The 13,562-nt window shown below is 33.3% G+C and overlaps 1 protein-coding gene across 6 annotated transcripts in view; it reads left to right on the top strand.

Moving 5' to 3' along the window:
* LOC110998137 (vacuolar protein sorting-associated protein 13B) overlaps nt 1-13,562 on the top strand; it is an 81,233-nt gene that overhangs the window by 36,518 nt on the left and 31,153 nt on the right. For 5 of the 6 annotated variants that reach the window (XM_045633939.1, XM_045633940.1, XM_045633941.1 and 2 more), the window contains exons 45-67: nt 33-114; nt 654-864; nt 1,503-1,680; nt 2,373-2,515; nt 2,818-2,956; nt 3,453-3,576; nt 3,903-4,012; nt 4,423-4,601; nt 5,330-5,470; nt 6,065-6,257; nt 6,740-6,912; nt 7,169-7,245; nt 7,682-7,878; nt 8,116-8,228; nt 8,428-8,516; nt 8,635-8,765; nt 9,255-9,400; nt 9,839-9,964; nt 10,332-10,443; nt 10,627-10,803; nt 11,248-11,403; nt 12,292-12,393; nt 13,316-13,404. In XM_045633939.1, coding sequence (XP_045489895.1) covers nt 33-114; nt 654-864; nt 1,503-1,680; nt 2,373-2,515; nt 2,818-2,956; nt 3,453-3,576; nt 3,903-4,012; nt 4,423-4,601; nt 5,330-5,470; nt 6,065-6,257; nt 6,740-6,912; nt 7,169-7,245; nt 7,682-7,878; nt 8,116-8,228; nt 8,428-8,516; nt 8,635-8,765; nt 9,255-9,400; nt 9,839-9,964; nt 10,332-10,443; nt 10,627-10,803; nt 11,248-11,403; nt 12,292-12,393; nt 13,316-13,404 — 3,188 coding nt within the window. The remainder of the gene's footprint in view (nt 1-32; nt 115-653; nt 865-1,502; nt 1,681-2,372; nt 2,516-2,817; nt 2,957-3,452; nt 3,577-3,902; nt 4,013-4,422; nt 4,602-5,329; nt 5,471-6,064; nt 6,258-6,739; nt 6,913-7,168; nt 7,246-7,681; nt 7,879-8,115; nt 8,229-8,427; nt 8,517-8,634; nt 8,766-9,254; nt 9,401-9,838; nt 9,965-10,331; nt 10,444-10,626; nt 10,804-11,247; nt 11,404-12,291; nt 12,394-13,315; nt 13,405-13,562) is intronic. The other variant, XM_045633942.1, reaches the window with a different exon arrangement.

Raw genomic sequence — 13,562 nt, 5'->3', positions numbered from 1 at the left:
GATAATTGTGTTTAATGAGTTTCGATTTGCAGGTACAGAAAAAATATCCGCGTACTGAGAACCCCACACAAACACCCGCAAAGCCACCGTTGGATAGATTTCGTCGATTTATGAGTATGTAGATAATCTTATTGGTATATATTTACTAACATACTTCGTTTGTAATTTTTTTTTCCTTTTTTTCGTTTTTTTTTCTCACAATCGTATTTTTTCTCAACCTTCTTATTTTATAATCCATATAGGTGTGAAAGCGTGTTCGTTCCGCGTGGTTTTGTAGTAAAATAACTACATGCATATAAATTGATAGAGTATAATTTCCATTTTATGTTATAATTAATAGTGCCTTTAGTACTATTTCAATAGTTAACATTCATTACAGCGAACATTGTTAATTCATCTTTTTGTTTAGATAAAAAAACTCTCGTTTATTTTATTTTAAAAAAAAAAATTTCGTTTATTTTATTTTAACTACTCCATACACACCTAGGCTTTCAGTATCTCAGAACTCATTCATATTTTAACCTCTTATTTATAACAACAATTTTTTAGCTGACGTGCTCATGCGTCTCTTTCTGATGTATTGTGTTTACGTTGTAGTAATAAGAGACAGAATTTGTGAGTTCAGTGAGATCTTATTGATACTTTCTTTTCAGTTCTAAACAGAGTTGAAAATATAACAGTGAAGACCAGTAGCATAGACCTTAAGAGTGATATGTGTTCTATTAGTTGCAAAATATCATCCCTTCAGCTTGGAGCAGGGAAAAAGCCAGACAGATTAACCTGCAAAATGTTATTGTGTATACAACGAGTGACCGTTGGACCGTCAAGCGAAATATTACATTTGTTACAACCTATGCTCGTCGGGTAAATAATTTTTAATTTAATTTCACAATATTTTGAGTGGAGAGTTTTGGTTATCTATAATATTAAAAAGATACGTATACCTAATACTTGAGAATATTTGTCTATCATTATTATGGAATTTATGAGAGCCTCTCGAGTAGCGTCGTAAAAATATTTTCAAAATGCATGAAACAAAAGTTATCAATATCAAAACTTTGTTTTTATAACTACCTGATCTGACACACGTTGGCCTATCTTAATTATGAATATTAATAAAATATATAGGATTAAATAACATTTTTTTTAATATTGTAAGTATCTCGGTTAAACAATATCTGCAGCAAAGGATTCCGACTCTTTCATAATTAATTTTGATTAACTTACAATTAAATTAATGTGTGTCTTTAAGTTTTCTTAAATTCTAGAAGGTTCCGTTCAACGTCCCTAGTATTTTTTTTAATAAGAACCTTCTTTAGACCATAAACAGCAATTATTATGTGTTGTTTTGATTAAACAATGGAAATAAAGATACAAATATATGAACATTATGTGAGGCTATATAAACATTATCAGATAGCTGATAAGATTGAATAGAATTTCCATAGACGTCTTAATTTCCAACGGATTTTGATGATTTACCTTACTTTTATTTCTCTCAGCGTCCATTTTAGTGCAACGTGGGAAGCATGGCGTCGACTTGAAAATACACTTTCTACCCGTGAGCCTACTGTTCGTTTGGGAATAGATCTGGACCAGGTCATACTCGATATAAGACCGGAGGACTTAGATGTTGTACATAAACTGACCGAAGGTTTGCGGGACTTGATGGGTGATGAGGTTTGTGAGATTATGATAGTAGTGCCGAACTTACTGATAGGACAGAATGCGATTTTAATTATACATATAAATTAGGTGATCATTCTATATTGATCTCACTGGCTAAAACACTATAACTAATCACAATTTTCCTCATCAAAATTCAATAACACTGTAACGAAGATAATGGATTTTTTAATGCAATGAATGAATTAGTATTGAAGTAATATTCCACTATAAGAACCTTTTAATTAAAGCAAACATATTATTTTAATTAACTGCAAAAATACGAAAATAACTAAAAAGGAAAAATTATAAAGAAAAGACATAACTGAATCCGATTTACATGTTTTAAGTCCGTCTCGATTCATTCAATTTAATCAATGATTTAAACACTCATGGAGCCAAAACTGACAGATATCTAGAATTTTGACTAATTGTATTTAAAAAATATTTTTTTACATAATATATGTACACCAACGAATATATATAAGCAAAGTGGCAGTAAGCAATTTCTATCAAATATTGTTAAGAAAATTGAATACAAATTAAGCAGCTTTCAGGTACCAAACACAGGAAAATTAGTAATTAGTAATTTATCTTTAATTTATTTGTTAGTGTAATATGTATCGAAAATGTTCGCCGTCATATATTTATGGAACAATAATATTTTATGATAGAAAATGCTTTATTAAAACAAAACGGTATTTCAGCAGTCGGAAGACTTGGAAGCCGATAGTGAAATCACACCAACAAACAGTCTACCGACTATTATACAAAGTAGCAGTTTTATTAACAAGCCCGTGGTATCTACCGGTTCCGAAGTTATGGAACATTTTTATTCGGATGACTTTAGGTAAGACTAAATATGTATATATAGATGGTTGAATACCCTTAATTAGATATACGGAGAGATATAGCTATTACTCGATACAGATGTGTTAGAGAGGCATGATTTGCGAACACTGATACGAGACATTAGAATCGGCAACCATGTCTGGCTGTGCCGCGGACGAAGAATTGGGAAATAATATAATATGTATTTTTTTAATCAAACTTAAGTCAGTTTCAAAATGGGATATTAAAAAAACCTTACCAATCGCAACCAACAAGTGACAAAAACATTTGGACTTTTATTTGAAAGACATTTCTTTTTAGGAGCGGTGCGTTCAAGATAATTATTGATGGGCCCGTACCGATGGCTTACCAAATATTAATTCAAGAAGACCGCGTAATGTGGAGGTACCCTCATCCTAGGGCTATCACTAAGCTTACAATATCTCCTATACCAGATCAGGTAAGACTTTTTCCTTAAAGATATGGTCGAGTTTTAAAATCGCATATACGTTGTTAGAACGACTTTAGGAATGACAGTCGCCAAATTAGGCAAACACTACTCAACCCCTGACATAATCATGTTTAAATCTGATATAATGTAATTGTTTATTATGGATTCATAACTGTATAGTAATTTAATTATTATTATTAATGTCGACGTCCCAGTAGTTTCTTGGTAATTTGTTTGCTGTGGTGAAATGTTTAAATTACCTATTATAGTAATAACTGTTTTAGGAAACAAAATAGGAGCGATTTGTTTTTTATTAATACAGTAACAATTGCTTACTGTAATATAACATTCAAACTAAAATTCAACCTTAAACATTAATTTAGCACAAAATATACAAATGGAAGTACCATGTCCAGAGTGTCTTTATTTTCCGTAATCTTAAAAATATCCTATAAAAAGTAATTTTTGATGATGATGAAGTTTTAATATGTGTTTTGATTACCAGGAGACAGATACGGAATGCGTACTCGAACTTTATTCTTCTCTGCTTAGTAGATGGGAAAGACAGGCTGCCTTTAAAATACCTATTTCAGAGGTCGCAGAGTATCAACTAGAATTTAAACCCTCAGGTACGTACTTATTGCCTCAAAAGGTTTTTCTAATGAGGTTTTCGACGTGCGTTTATGTAAATTTCTGTTTTGTTCTTGTTTTTCAAATTCTCATATGTTTGGGAATTTAAGCTTTTCAGACAGATTATAAATAACAGTAATTTTTAATAGTCTAAACAGTTATAATTAAAAGTACAAACATTTTGAAATCGGTTTTTGATTAAGTCGTCGTACGCAAAAGTTTCTATTGTTTATATATAGGTTCGAATTTAATGATGTAGAATAAGTGATACCTTGATGATCTTATGTTCCAAAATAAAGGTTTTTTTTATAATAATAAATTTCAGAAGCGGTTTTCGGGTGTCTGTGGCGAGTAAAAGTCAGTTCCCATCACACGACCAATCCTACGAACTACAAGTTTGATATCGCAAAATTTTTACCTGGACGGGATCCAATGGTAAGTTGAATTAGGGCAAAATATTTTTATCAAGTTTATCATAAATGCATGTGAATTTCTCAATTTTTAAAGTTATATCCTCTTTAATTGAAACTCAGAAAAACGTAAAAACAATGATTTATCTTTGACCGCGGCAAATCGTTGCTCGTACAATACTGTGTACAATGAAAAATATACTTTAATTCATACTATAATATGACACAGTTAAATCTTGCTGTTAGAAGTAATTGCTATAAACTTCAAAATTCATAATACCTTCAATTCAATTTCAATATATGTCTTAAAAATATAAGTATGAAGAAAGTACCAAATTCTGAAGATTACCTGACGTACAATTTTCCATACACATTGTCTATTTGAACTAAAAACCCTATCATATGGCTTGATCAACAATATAGTGTGTATTACAGGCATATGATCCACCAATTGAAATGCATTACCTGAGTAAAGCCGTCACTGGTCAGCACCTATTTGGAGTTCTGAGAGTAGATTCAACATTTGCACCCCGTGTATTGCCACGCCTGAAATTAGCTCTTAAACTTTCCTGTTTTGAACTAAATGTCCACAACTCGATGCCGATAATAAACAGGTTTGATTCGATTTGTCTATTTACAAAAGATAGGCCGGCAACGCCCTCGCGATGCCTCTGTCTCAATTAACATCAGATAAGCCTCCTGCACGTTTGCCATATAAATTTGTTATATAAAAAAAGCCCGTTTGTTATTTAAAAATATCTTTATTGTGACTAAAGTTTTTCTCTTGTCTTAACACGGTTACTCGTATTACAACCCTTGGTCTAGGCTTCAGAATTCTGTATGTGTTTCGTGATTTGCTTTTTCTTTATATGGCAAGCAGGTTGCAGACACGCCGACGACTCAATGTGTCTAAAGCATGCCGGATTTTACCAATTTTTTATCTTTAAAGTACGAAGAAGTGTCAAATGTCAATTAAAAAAGTACATTTGTGCCCCGGGATTCGAACCTACGACGTCAGCAATGTGAGTCGCATGTTTAAGGCACTAGGCCCAGGGCGCTCCTAACCGTATTTCGTAGGTAACAGCCATCAAGTGACCTGACCTGACCTATGTATACTCTTGTGACCAATAGATTACCTCCAAATGTTGGCAAAAATAACAGTTTTTCTAAAAGTATTTAAAGCCGTGTTTAAGGATTAATTTAATACTTGGTTATAGAGCGAGAAATAGATACACAACCAAACCATTTTTTTTCGAATTCTCACTTTATATTTGAACTACACATCTTTTACACTACATAGTATGTAAAAGTAACCTGAATGTACAAAGATAGCTTTTTTCAGAGACGCAAGACTTCTGGAAGGTTATTATGTCTCGCGCCCTTTATGTCGGAGTCATCGTGTTGCTAATGTACGCCTAACGGATACAGTTGCACATTTATTAATCGCTTCTACACCGAAAGTCGTGTTTGACGCTGAATTGTCGTAAGTACAAATTCTTAAAAGGCCGGAAACGCACTCAAGAGCCCTCTAGCATCGAGAGTATCCATGGGAGGCGGTATAATATCAGGTGAGCCTCCTGCTCGTTTGCCCCCTGTTCTATGAAAAAAATATACATACCCATATACATTCCAATTAATTTTTTAACAAAAACAACGGCGTTTCAGCTAAGAATGACTCACTTTTCGGCATTTGTGTAAATAACAAATACTGGAATAAAATTAAATCAAATGAAAAAAAAAACTGTGATTTAAACTATTAAAAAAAAATTTTTCTTTAGCTTTATATTTTGTTGTTGTAAATTTGTTTAAAGTCTTGTGAGAGAAGCTTTGTCTTAAAGGAAAAACTCAAACAATTTTATACTTTAAACAACCACACAATTTTTATCGTTTTGTCCAGGGGCGGCGGATCGATATCTTGCCCGTTTGCCCCCTGTTCTATGAGAAAAAAACTTATCAGATAGTCATCTATGTTTAAAACTTGAAGCCCTTGTGACATAAGCGGCCTTACAAACACATACACAATTTTTGAATCACTTGAATAATTTTGTACTAATATGCCTATCGCTGATCCTTTCAGGAGTGACCTCCTAAACAGTTCAACCGGAACATTGGAGCCATTCCTGGAAGAATTTCGAGCCCAGGGCGTGGTTTATTTGGAGCAAATGCCTCGGCTCAATGTACGAGCAGGAAAAATATCTATAGCGATGAATGTACCGCGTGTGTACACTGTACGAGCGCTAATAGATGATTGGACCAACGCATACAATCAGGTGTGAGATTCTTCTACGTAATATTTTCCAAAAAATGTATAATATAGTTTTGTTTAAAAATATTATTAACCTCTTTATTGGACTCGGTTAAATGCTAAACCTGAACGTGCGCACGATGATGACCTGGAATATAATTAGAAATATACACACTGAGCAATATATATTTGTACCCATTTAACCTTAAAAATAATTCTTATGAATGCCGCTTGCTATGCAAATTTGGTTTTTCTCTTAAAAAAACACATAATGATTAATCTATTAATCAAGTGCCGGGACGTTATAAATTTTTCTAATAATGTACGTGTAAAAAAAACTTTATCCTTCTAAAAACTCCGTCTAATATTTTCAATCACTGTCTCATTTCACCAAAGCATATACATCATTTGACACACGGAGACGAATTTACTTTCGTTTTAATAGTATATGTTTTTAAAATAACACAATCGATATCTTCTTATAGCTTTTGTCTATGTTAATTACAGAAATTTAAGAGCCACATGAATATACATGCAAAACAGCCAGCCAGTCCCATCGAAGCCTTAGACGGCCGCGTGGCGCTTTGGGTTCATAACCAATGTAGTGTAGCCTTAAGAATTGGACAAGAGACCACGAAAGAAGTCGTTCCAGTTGGACCTGGCGTGAGTCTTGCGTACAGGTAAGAATTTTTTGTCAAAAATACTCATATACTTACATATACGTATACGTATGTACGTATACTTTATTCTGTGTGACTAGTTCACGTATTTATTATATTTAAATTTTAAATTAATAGGTGCTTAAAATAGCGGGTAGTTTTAATTAACAATTATAAGCCTTATGTGAGTGAAAAAACAATACTTACTGGGAAGTATATTTTCTCTGGTTTCAGACTGAAATAGATTTTTTTTAAATATTTATCTTCTCATCAACAGATGGCGCATTCCATTAGCTCCTAAAAGGCTACGTTTCGCATTTGCTGGGCCCTGTACGGATTGGCATTGGTCGAACAGTGAGTTATTTTTATGTATTCATATGATAGCTATTATTATGGAAAAGATTAAATTCTTGATCAATCAATAAACATCATGATCTATCAGAGATACGACCTCCAACAATTCAAAATTCGAGCGTACTCCTCCCTTAAAGGTCGGCAACGCACCCACTAAAATGAGTGTCTATGGGCTCCGATGACTGCCTTTTTGGGCGTCCCGCGGGATCGTTTGCCCCTCTATTATATGAAAAAAAAATGAACCATGGATTCGCACAAATCATAGTCTTATACTGGCACAAAATTGCCGTCTATTCTTCTACATGCTAAAAGCTAATTAATATGTAAATTTCTATACAACCTCTAGAGAAGTGTTCTACTAAGTCACGCACGCACAGCACGCATGCTCACTTTCTTTTGACAACCTCAAAGAATGTATTAACATTTTTGCAAACAGGTATAGATTTTAAAGAAGGTTCCTGCAAGGTAGTTCTAGAAAATCTCTGTGAGGAAGGACCCAGTGAAAAGGACGCGCAAGAAAAGACGCCTGTAACGCTCTATGTGCGTATAAAAAGTACGGGCGCGAGACGGGATATGTTCTTGTCGGGTCGTGTGCGTCTGGTCAACGTCTTGAGGCAACCTCTTATGTATATGGTAATGTATTTAATGTTTCACAACCGTTTAACACACATTTATCTCTGGTTTTTAACGAAGTAAATGCTGTATTTTTTCTAATCTTGATACTATTTTTTTATCGTTATAATTACTTTTACGTGTTTGACTAAATTACTTGATTGGTTTTGTCTTTCAATTTCTAAGGGTTCGATTACGAAATGAAATTGCGATTTTTAGGTTAGTTTTATGTTTCATAATGATTTTGTTTTCCTTTAGGTGAGGTATCGGAATACAACAGTTGATCCATGGCAGACGATCACTGCTGGAGTTTTAAATCCTGAAACCGTCGGTCTCAGTGTTCTATGTGGCCCAGGACTTGCTTCCCTCAAGTATGGAATTTATTTATAAACGAAATCTAAGAATTAAAACGTCATAAAAATTCAATATTCCGTGTTTTGCAAGTAATATTCCTAATATGCCTAAAATTGAAAAAATATATTGGTAATAAATCAGCTTACAAGTCGTACAACTAAAATTAAATATATTATATTCGAAATTTTTAAAACGTGTGTATTTCATTTTCTTCAGAGTGAAATTAACAGCGGAGGAATCTGGTTGGTCCGGGGATATACCGGTGCAAGAATGTCGAAGAAGAAACTTGCAATGGCTTGTGAAAAGTAAAAACTATTTTTTTTTTAATTTATTTGTCGCTCACATAAATCAAATAATTGGATATTACTTTAATTTCATTACTATCTAGTCGATTTATATCAATTCCCGTTTTTTTTATTCCAGTTCCTCATCAAGGCGATATCCCATTTATAGCGGTGTGGTGCCGCGTAGTTCGCGGACGATCAGATGGACGCTTCATCGCGACATTTTGGCCGTTATATATGCTGACTTCAGAACTACCACTGGATATGAATGTATGTATGCATTATAAAACATTTACAGTATTTTGAGATTTTTGGATCACTGGTTCTTAGACATGCCGGTTGCCTCACGCTGCTTCACTGCATGAACAATGATTGATGGTGTCAACACAGTACTGAACTTAATAATCTGTATATACTCCTCCGAAACGGCTCGACCGATTCTTATGAAATTTATTACGCATATTCAGTAGGTATGAAATTCGGCTACTATCTTTCAAACCCAAAAAAAAAATATTTTTTTTTTTGGCAAATTTTTTCGGTTTCATTTTTTTATGATACGGCATACATAAATACATACAGCCCTTAATTTTTATCTACTGTCTTTTGTTTATGTGTTAGTTAAGAACTTATAACTTCAAAATCACAGAAAAACCAAACAGGCTCTGGGGTTTCCATATCTGTATGTACTAAAAACGTAGGTTAGGCTTTAAGGAGCAACGAAGTTCGCGGGGGCAGCAAGTTATGGTATATTTTTTATAGGTGACAATAACATCGCACTATAGCCCTGATGCAGATTCAAAGCCGCTGTATGTAAAGATGCAGACGGCACCTGGCCGCGGAGCTTGCACGCATATATCGACGTATGGCAAGTCGACGGACAAAAATTTTATTTCTCTACAATATAGGTTTGTATAAAATAAGTTCTTGATTAAATTTTTGTCTTAATTAAGTTAAAAGCTTTTGATGTGAAACATCTGTATTTTCGGGGTAACTATAAAAACGTTACACGATAACAGAAAAATATATATTTTGAAGAATTGTTGTTGCACTTTTAAATTCAAGTTTGTATTTTTTAATTAATATTTTCTGGAAAAAAATCTTCATATTTCTATTATTCCATATTTAGTTACTGTAGTGATCTGTTCTTTTCAACGTCTCGCATCCACCAGGCTATCCGTTGCGGCTTATATTTTTTTACTATATTCACGTATATACAATAAGGGTATAATACTTTATTTGAAATTAATTTACATTTTTTTCCATATGTCTTTCCGCTGTGTCTCTCATTCTGAGTTTTATTCTATTATCGATCTTTATTTAATATAAGTTAAATGTAAATTCAGGGATTTCGAGTATCAAGTGACGAAAAATGAACTAGAATTGCGCTACGAGAACTCGAATTCACCCGTTTTTGAGGAGCACCCACCGGTGCAGACTGTTGATGAACACCTTGATGCAATCAAACAATGGTATAGTTCTTATTTTCAGATATTTTTTGAACCAATGCTATATTCTTTCATAAAATCACATATAATCTTCCTAAAAATTGTCCACACGATTTCCATACCCAGAAGTAAACATATCTGAAAAAGTACTGAACTCATTTTGATGACACTTCAACAATTTCTTAAATTGTAATATTTACTTACACATAGGTTAGGTTTTTATTATTTATTGCAGTTTATATGAAACGATTTTTACAAGTAACATTGTTTTTGTTTAAACTGAAAATGTATTTATTAACTAGCTACAATACGATGTTCTTTTTTATAAGAGGTGTAAATAAATGTCGTAATATGTATGTGCATTGTTCTGAATTTCGGACATTTATTTTAGGTTAAGCAGATCCGGGCTTGATGCTAAATCGACGTGGCCACACACATTGGTTAGAAACCATTGGGCTGGTGATTGGAAGCCAGCGTTACTGCAACCCAAAACCGCTATCAATGTATGTTAAAATTTACTATTTTTTTCGCGAATGCGTTGTCGGCCTTTTAAAAATAAAATACGACCAGCCTTCTGTGTGAGTTAAAAAAACTTACTAGTAAGCCGCTTCAAAATACAATTATCGTGAATTTAATATTTTTTTTTTTTTATTCCATTTGAAATAGTATTCGTTGACTTTTTTTAGGTTTGCTATGTACCTGTACGTGTGGGCGGTGGCTGTTCGCTAGAATTGCGATTGTTACCTCAAGTCTTGTTCGCGAATGCGTCTACAATTGCCTTAACTTTACGATCGCACGATGGGGCACCGGTTTGCAAGATTGAACCCGGCGTGGCTATTGCAGCTTCTAACAATATCATTGATGTAAGTGATTTAAATGTATTAGAAGTTGAAGAACAAAATCAGATCTGTGAAGATGTTACCTTTAAAATCTACAATAAGGAACATAAGCGTCTATTTTAAAGAATAATTTTAACACAACTGGGGTTTTTTTATAAAACGGGGGGCAAACGGGCAGGAGGCTCACCTGATGTTAAGTGATACCGCCGCCCATGGACACTCTCGATGCTAGAGGGCTCGCGAGTGAATTGCCAGCCTTTTAAGAATTTGTACGCTCTTTTCTTGGGTTATCTGAATACTAAAATAAATTCGTTTGACCGGGAACCCCGGACACTACGTCATCGACTTGTATCCGTTAGTGAGCATTACCATAATTTTAGCTCAAATTATTCATAAGGTTTTCTCAAATTATTCAAAAATTTAGTCAGTAATTATTACTTAAATATAATTTTCAATATAATGTTACAGAAACCATTCTACATGTCGATCGAAGTGGGCCGAGAAACGTTTGTGAGCACAAAATTTGAAGTGCATTGTAAAATTCCCGGTCGATATGAAGAGCCATCGCCTAAACATATATGGTTGGATCGTCCCACACGTTGCGCAATACACTGTAATCAGAAAGTAAGATATTTTAAATTAATAATTAAAAAATATCTTAATGTGCACATATACTACCAATAATGACTAAACGAAAACATTAACGATACAACTTTTAGTTCGGGGCCTCATATTTTTGTATCTATTTCGTAATCATTAGCTTTTTGTAATAGTCAAATAAATCCTATTGATTCTATCGGTTTGTTCGGTCATGCCGGTTTCCTTACGATGGTTTCGTGCACAAGTGAGTGTTAAATGCACATATGAAATCGATTAGTGCACAGCCGGGGATCAACCCTACGACCTCAGGATCAGACTCGCACGCTGCAGTCTGATCCTGAGGTCAGGTCAGGTCAGGTCACGCTGGAGTAATGCTCCACTGCTCTTAAATTACGTACGTTGGTGCACTACAAGTATATTAGTAAACGAAAACTCGTATAAAAATTTCTGAATGAAAAATCAATTGTGTTCGATCATTTTAGTTCTTACACTAGCTTAGCTCCATTCTCCGGCTCTATCTACGTCATAACTACGTATATATAGCCTTTATAAATTCTTACCATTAGATTTTAAATTTAACACGTTAAACCCAACAAACGAACAATAAAAAGGAATTCAACGGTGGTAAGCTCCGAAAATGATTCGTATTATATATATAGGCACTTCTGTCTTTTCTGTAGTATACTATATATTATATAGTTAAATAAGCATACATTTTAAAGAAAATTACAGTAATATAGTCTAAGTAAATATAAAGAACGGTATAAAACTCCGGAATTTTAGCTCGCTTAAAGATGATATATTTTATTGTAATATTATTTATTATAGATAAATCTAATTGGATATACTCCTAACTCATTCATGTGTTCCTGGTACAATTAATATGTCAATTGTACTTTTATTTACTTTCAGGTAGCACTTTTGTCTTTGACACTTGAAATAGAAGAGTCAATGTATGTTTTTGGAATAACATCGTCGTTCGCCATACGAAACTTACTTAAAATGGAGCTCTTTGTAAGTAAATAATTATATGTAATAACTTAATACACTGCAACCTCGATATAACCAATGGGAAGGAAACAAGTAAATATTCGTTATTTAAAGAAAACACTTTTTACGGGATTGAAGCTATGTATTATTGTAAACTTATAATTATTTAACATAATTTTAAATTTAACCGACGTTTCGCGTGGTTTACAGCGTGCGTGGTCACGGTGACTGAAGAAAAAAGGTGTTGAATGTCAAAAAAGTATCACAGTTGCAGAAAATGTTGTGTTATCTGTATTTATTTCCCCGGAGTTGGTATCGACGGATAAATTTAAAATTATGGTAAAGAATTATAAGTTTACAATACATAGCTTCAATCCGTTAAAAAAGTGTTTTCTTTAAATGTGTAAAAGCTATGTTAATAAAAGACAAAATGTTCGTTATATCAAGTAATTTGTTGAACTCAGGTTTGTTATGTTCAGGTTAGGTTATTCTAAGATTTAGCAGTGTACTTACTTAGATTACTTCCTAATTTACTGAGATTAAGGGCCTGTTTCACAATGTATGGATAAAGTGCCAAATAGCTATGCAACACATAAATTATTCGAAAGATAAAAGTTCCAAATAAGATACTTCGAATTTCATGACGTATAGCGCTATCTGACAGTCGTGAAACGCAAAAATACTATTTATCTTACGAATAAGTAATAAATAGCTTATTTGGAACTTATACGGACATTGTGAAACAGGCCCTAAGAGTAATACATTAATGGGAACTTTATATAATGGTTTTGGGTTGATAAAATTCTTTAATTAGAGGTATTAATTTATATTAATACTTTTTCTTGATAGATGAAAATTCCTTGTAAAGAGGTTGTTCGCAAAAAAGAATTCATAATGTTCGTCCGTTGAGCTTTATCCTTTATTTAACTCAATTGTTTTTTTAAAGGTGGCGACCATTGCAGTACCAAAAGAAATAGAAGTTTCTGTTCTTCGGCCGAAGGGTTACAAAGTAATACAACCTACACTAGAAGACAGGTAGATGGAACAAAAACATGTTATTCTTCTTGAATGATACAAGTTATTCAGTACTTAGAAACATAATTTAAAGGAATTAAAATTTATTTACCTTAAAATGCGAGGGCACAAAAAAATACTGATCAGATTTTGATGAAACTAAGACAGTTCCCAAAGTT

The sequence above is a fragment of the Pieris rapae genome, chromosome Z, assembly GCF_905147795.1.
Source record: "Pieris rapae chromosome Z, ilPieRapa1.1, whole genome shotgun sequence".
In the NCBI taxonomy this organism is placed as follows: Eukaryota; Metazoa; Arthropoda; class Insecta; order Lepidoptera; family Pieridae; genus Pieris; species Pieris rapae.
The sequence above is the reverse complement of the archived record's forward strand: the minus strand, read 5'-3'. Positions and strand labels throughout refer to the sequence as shown.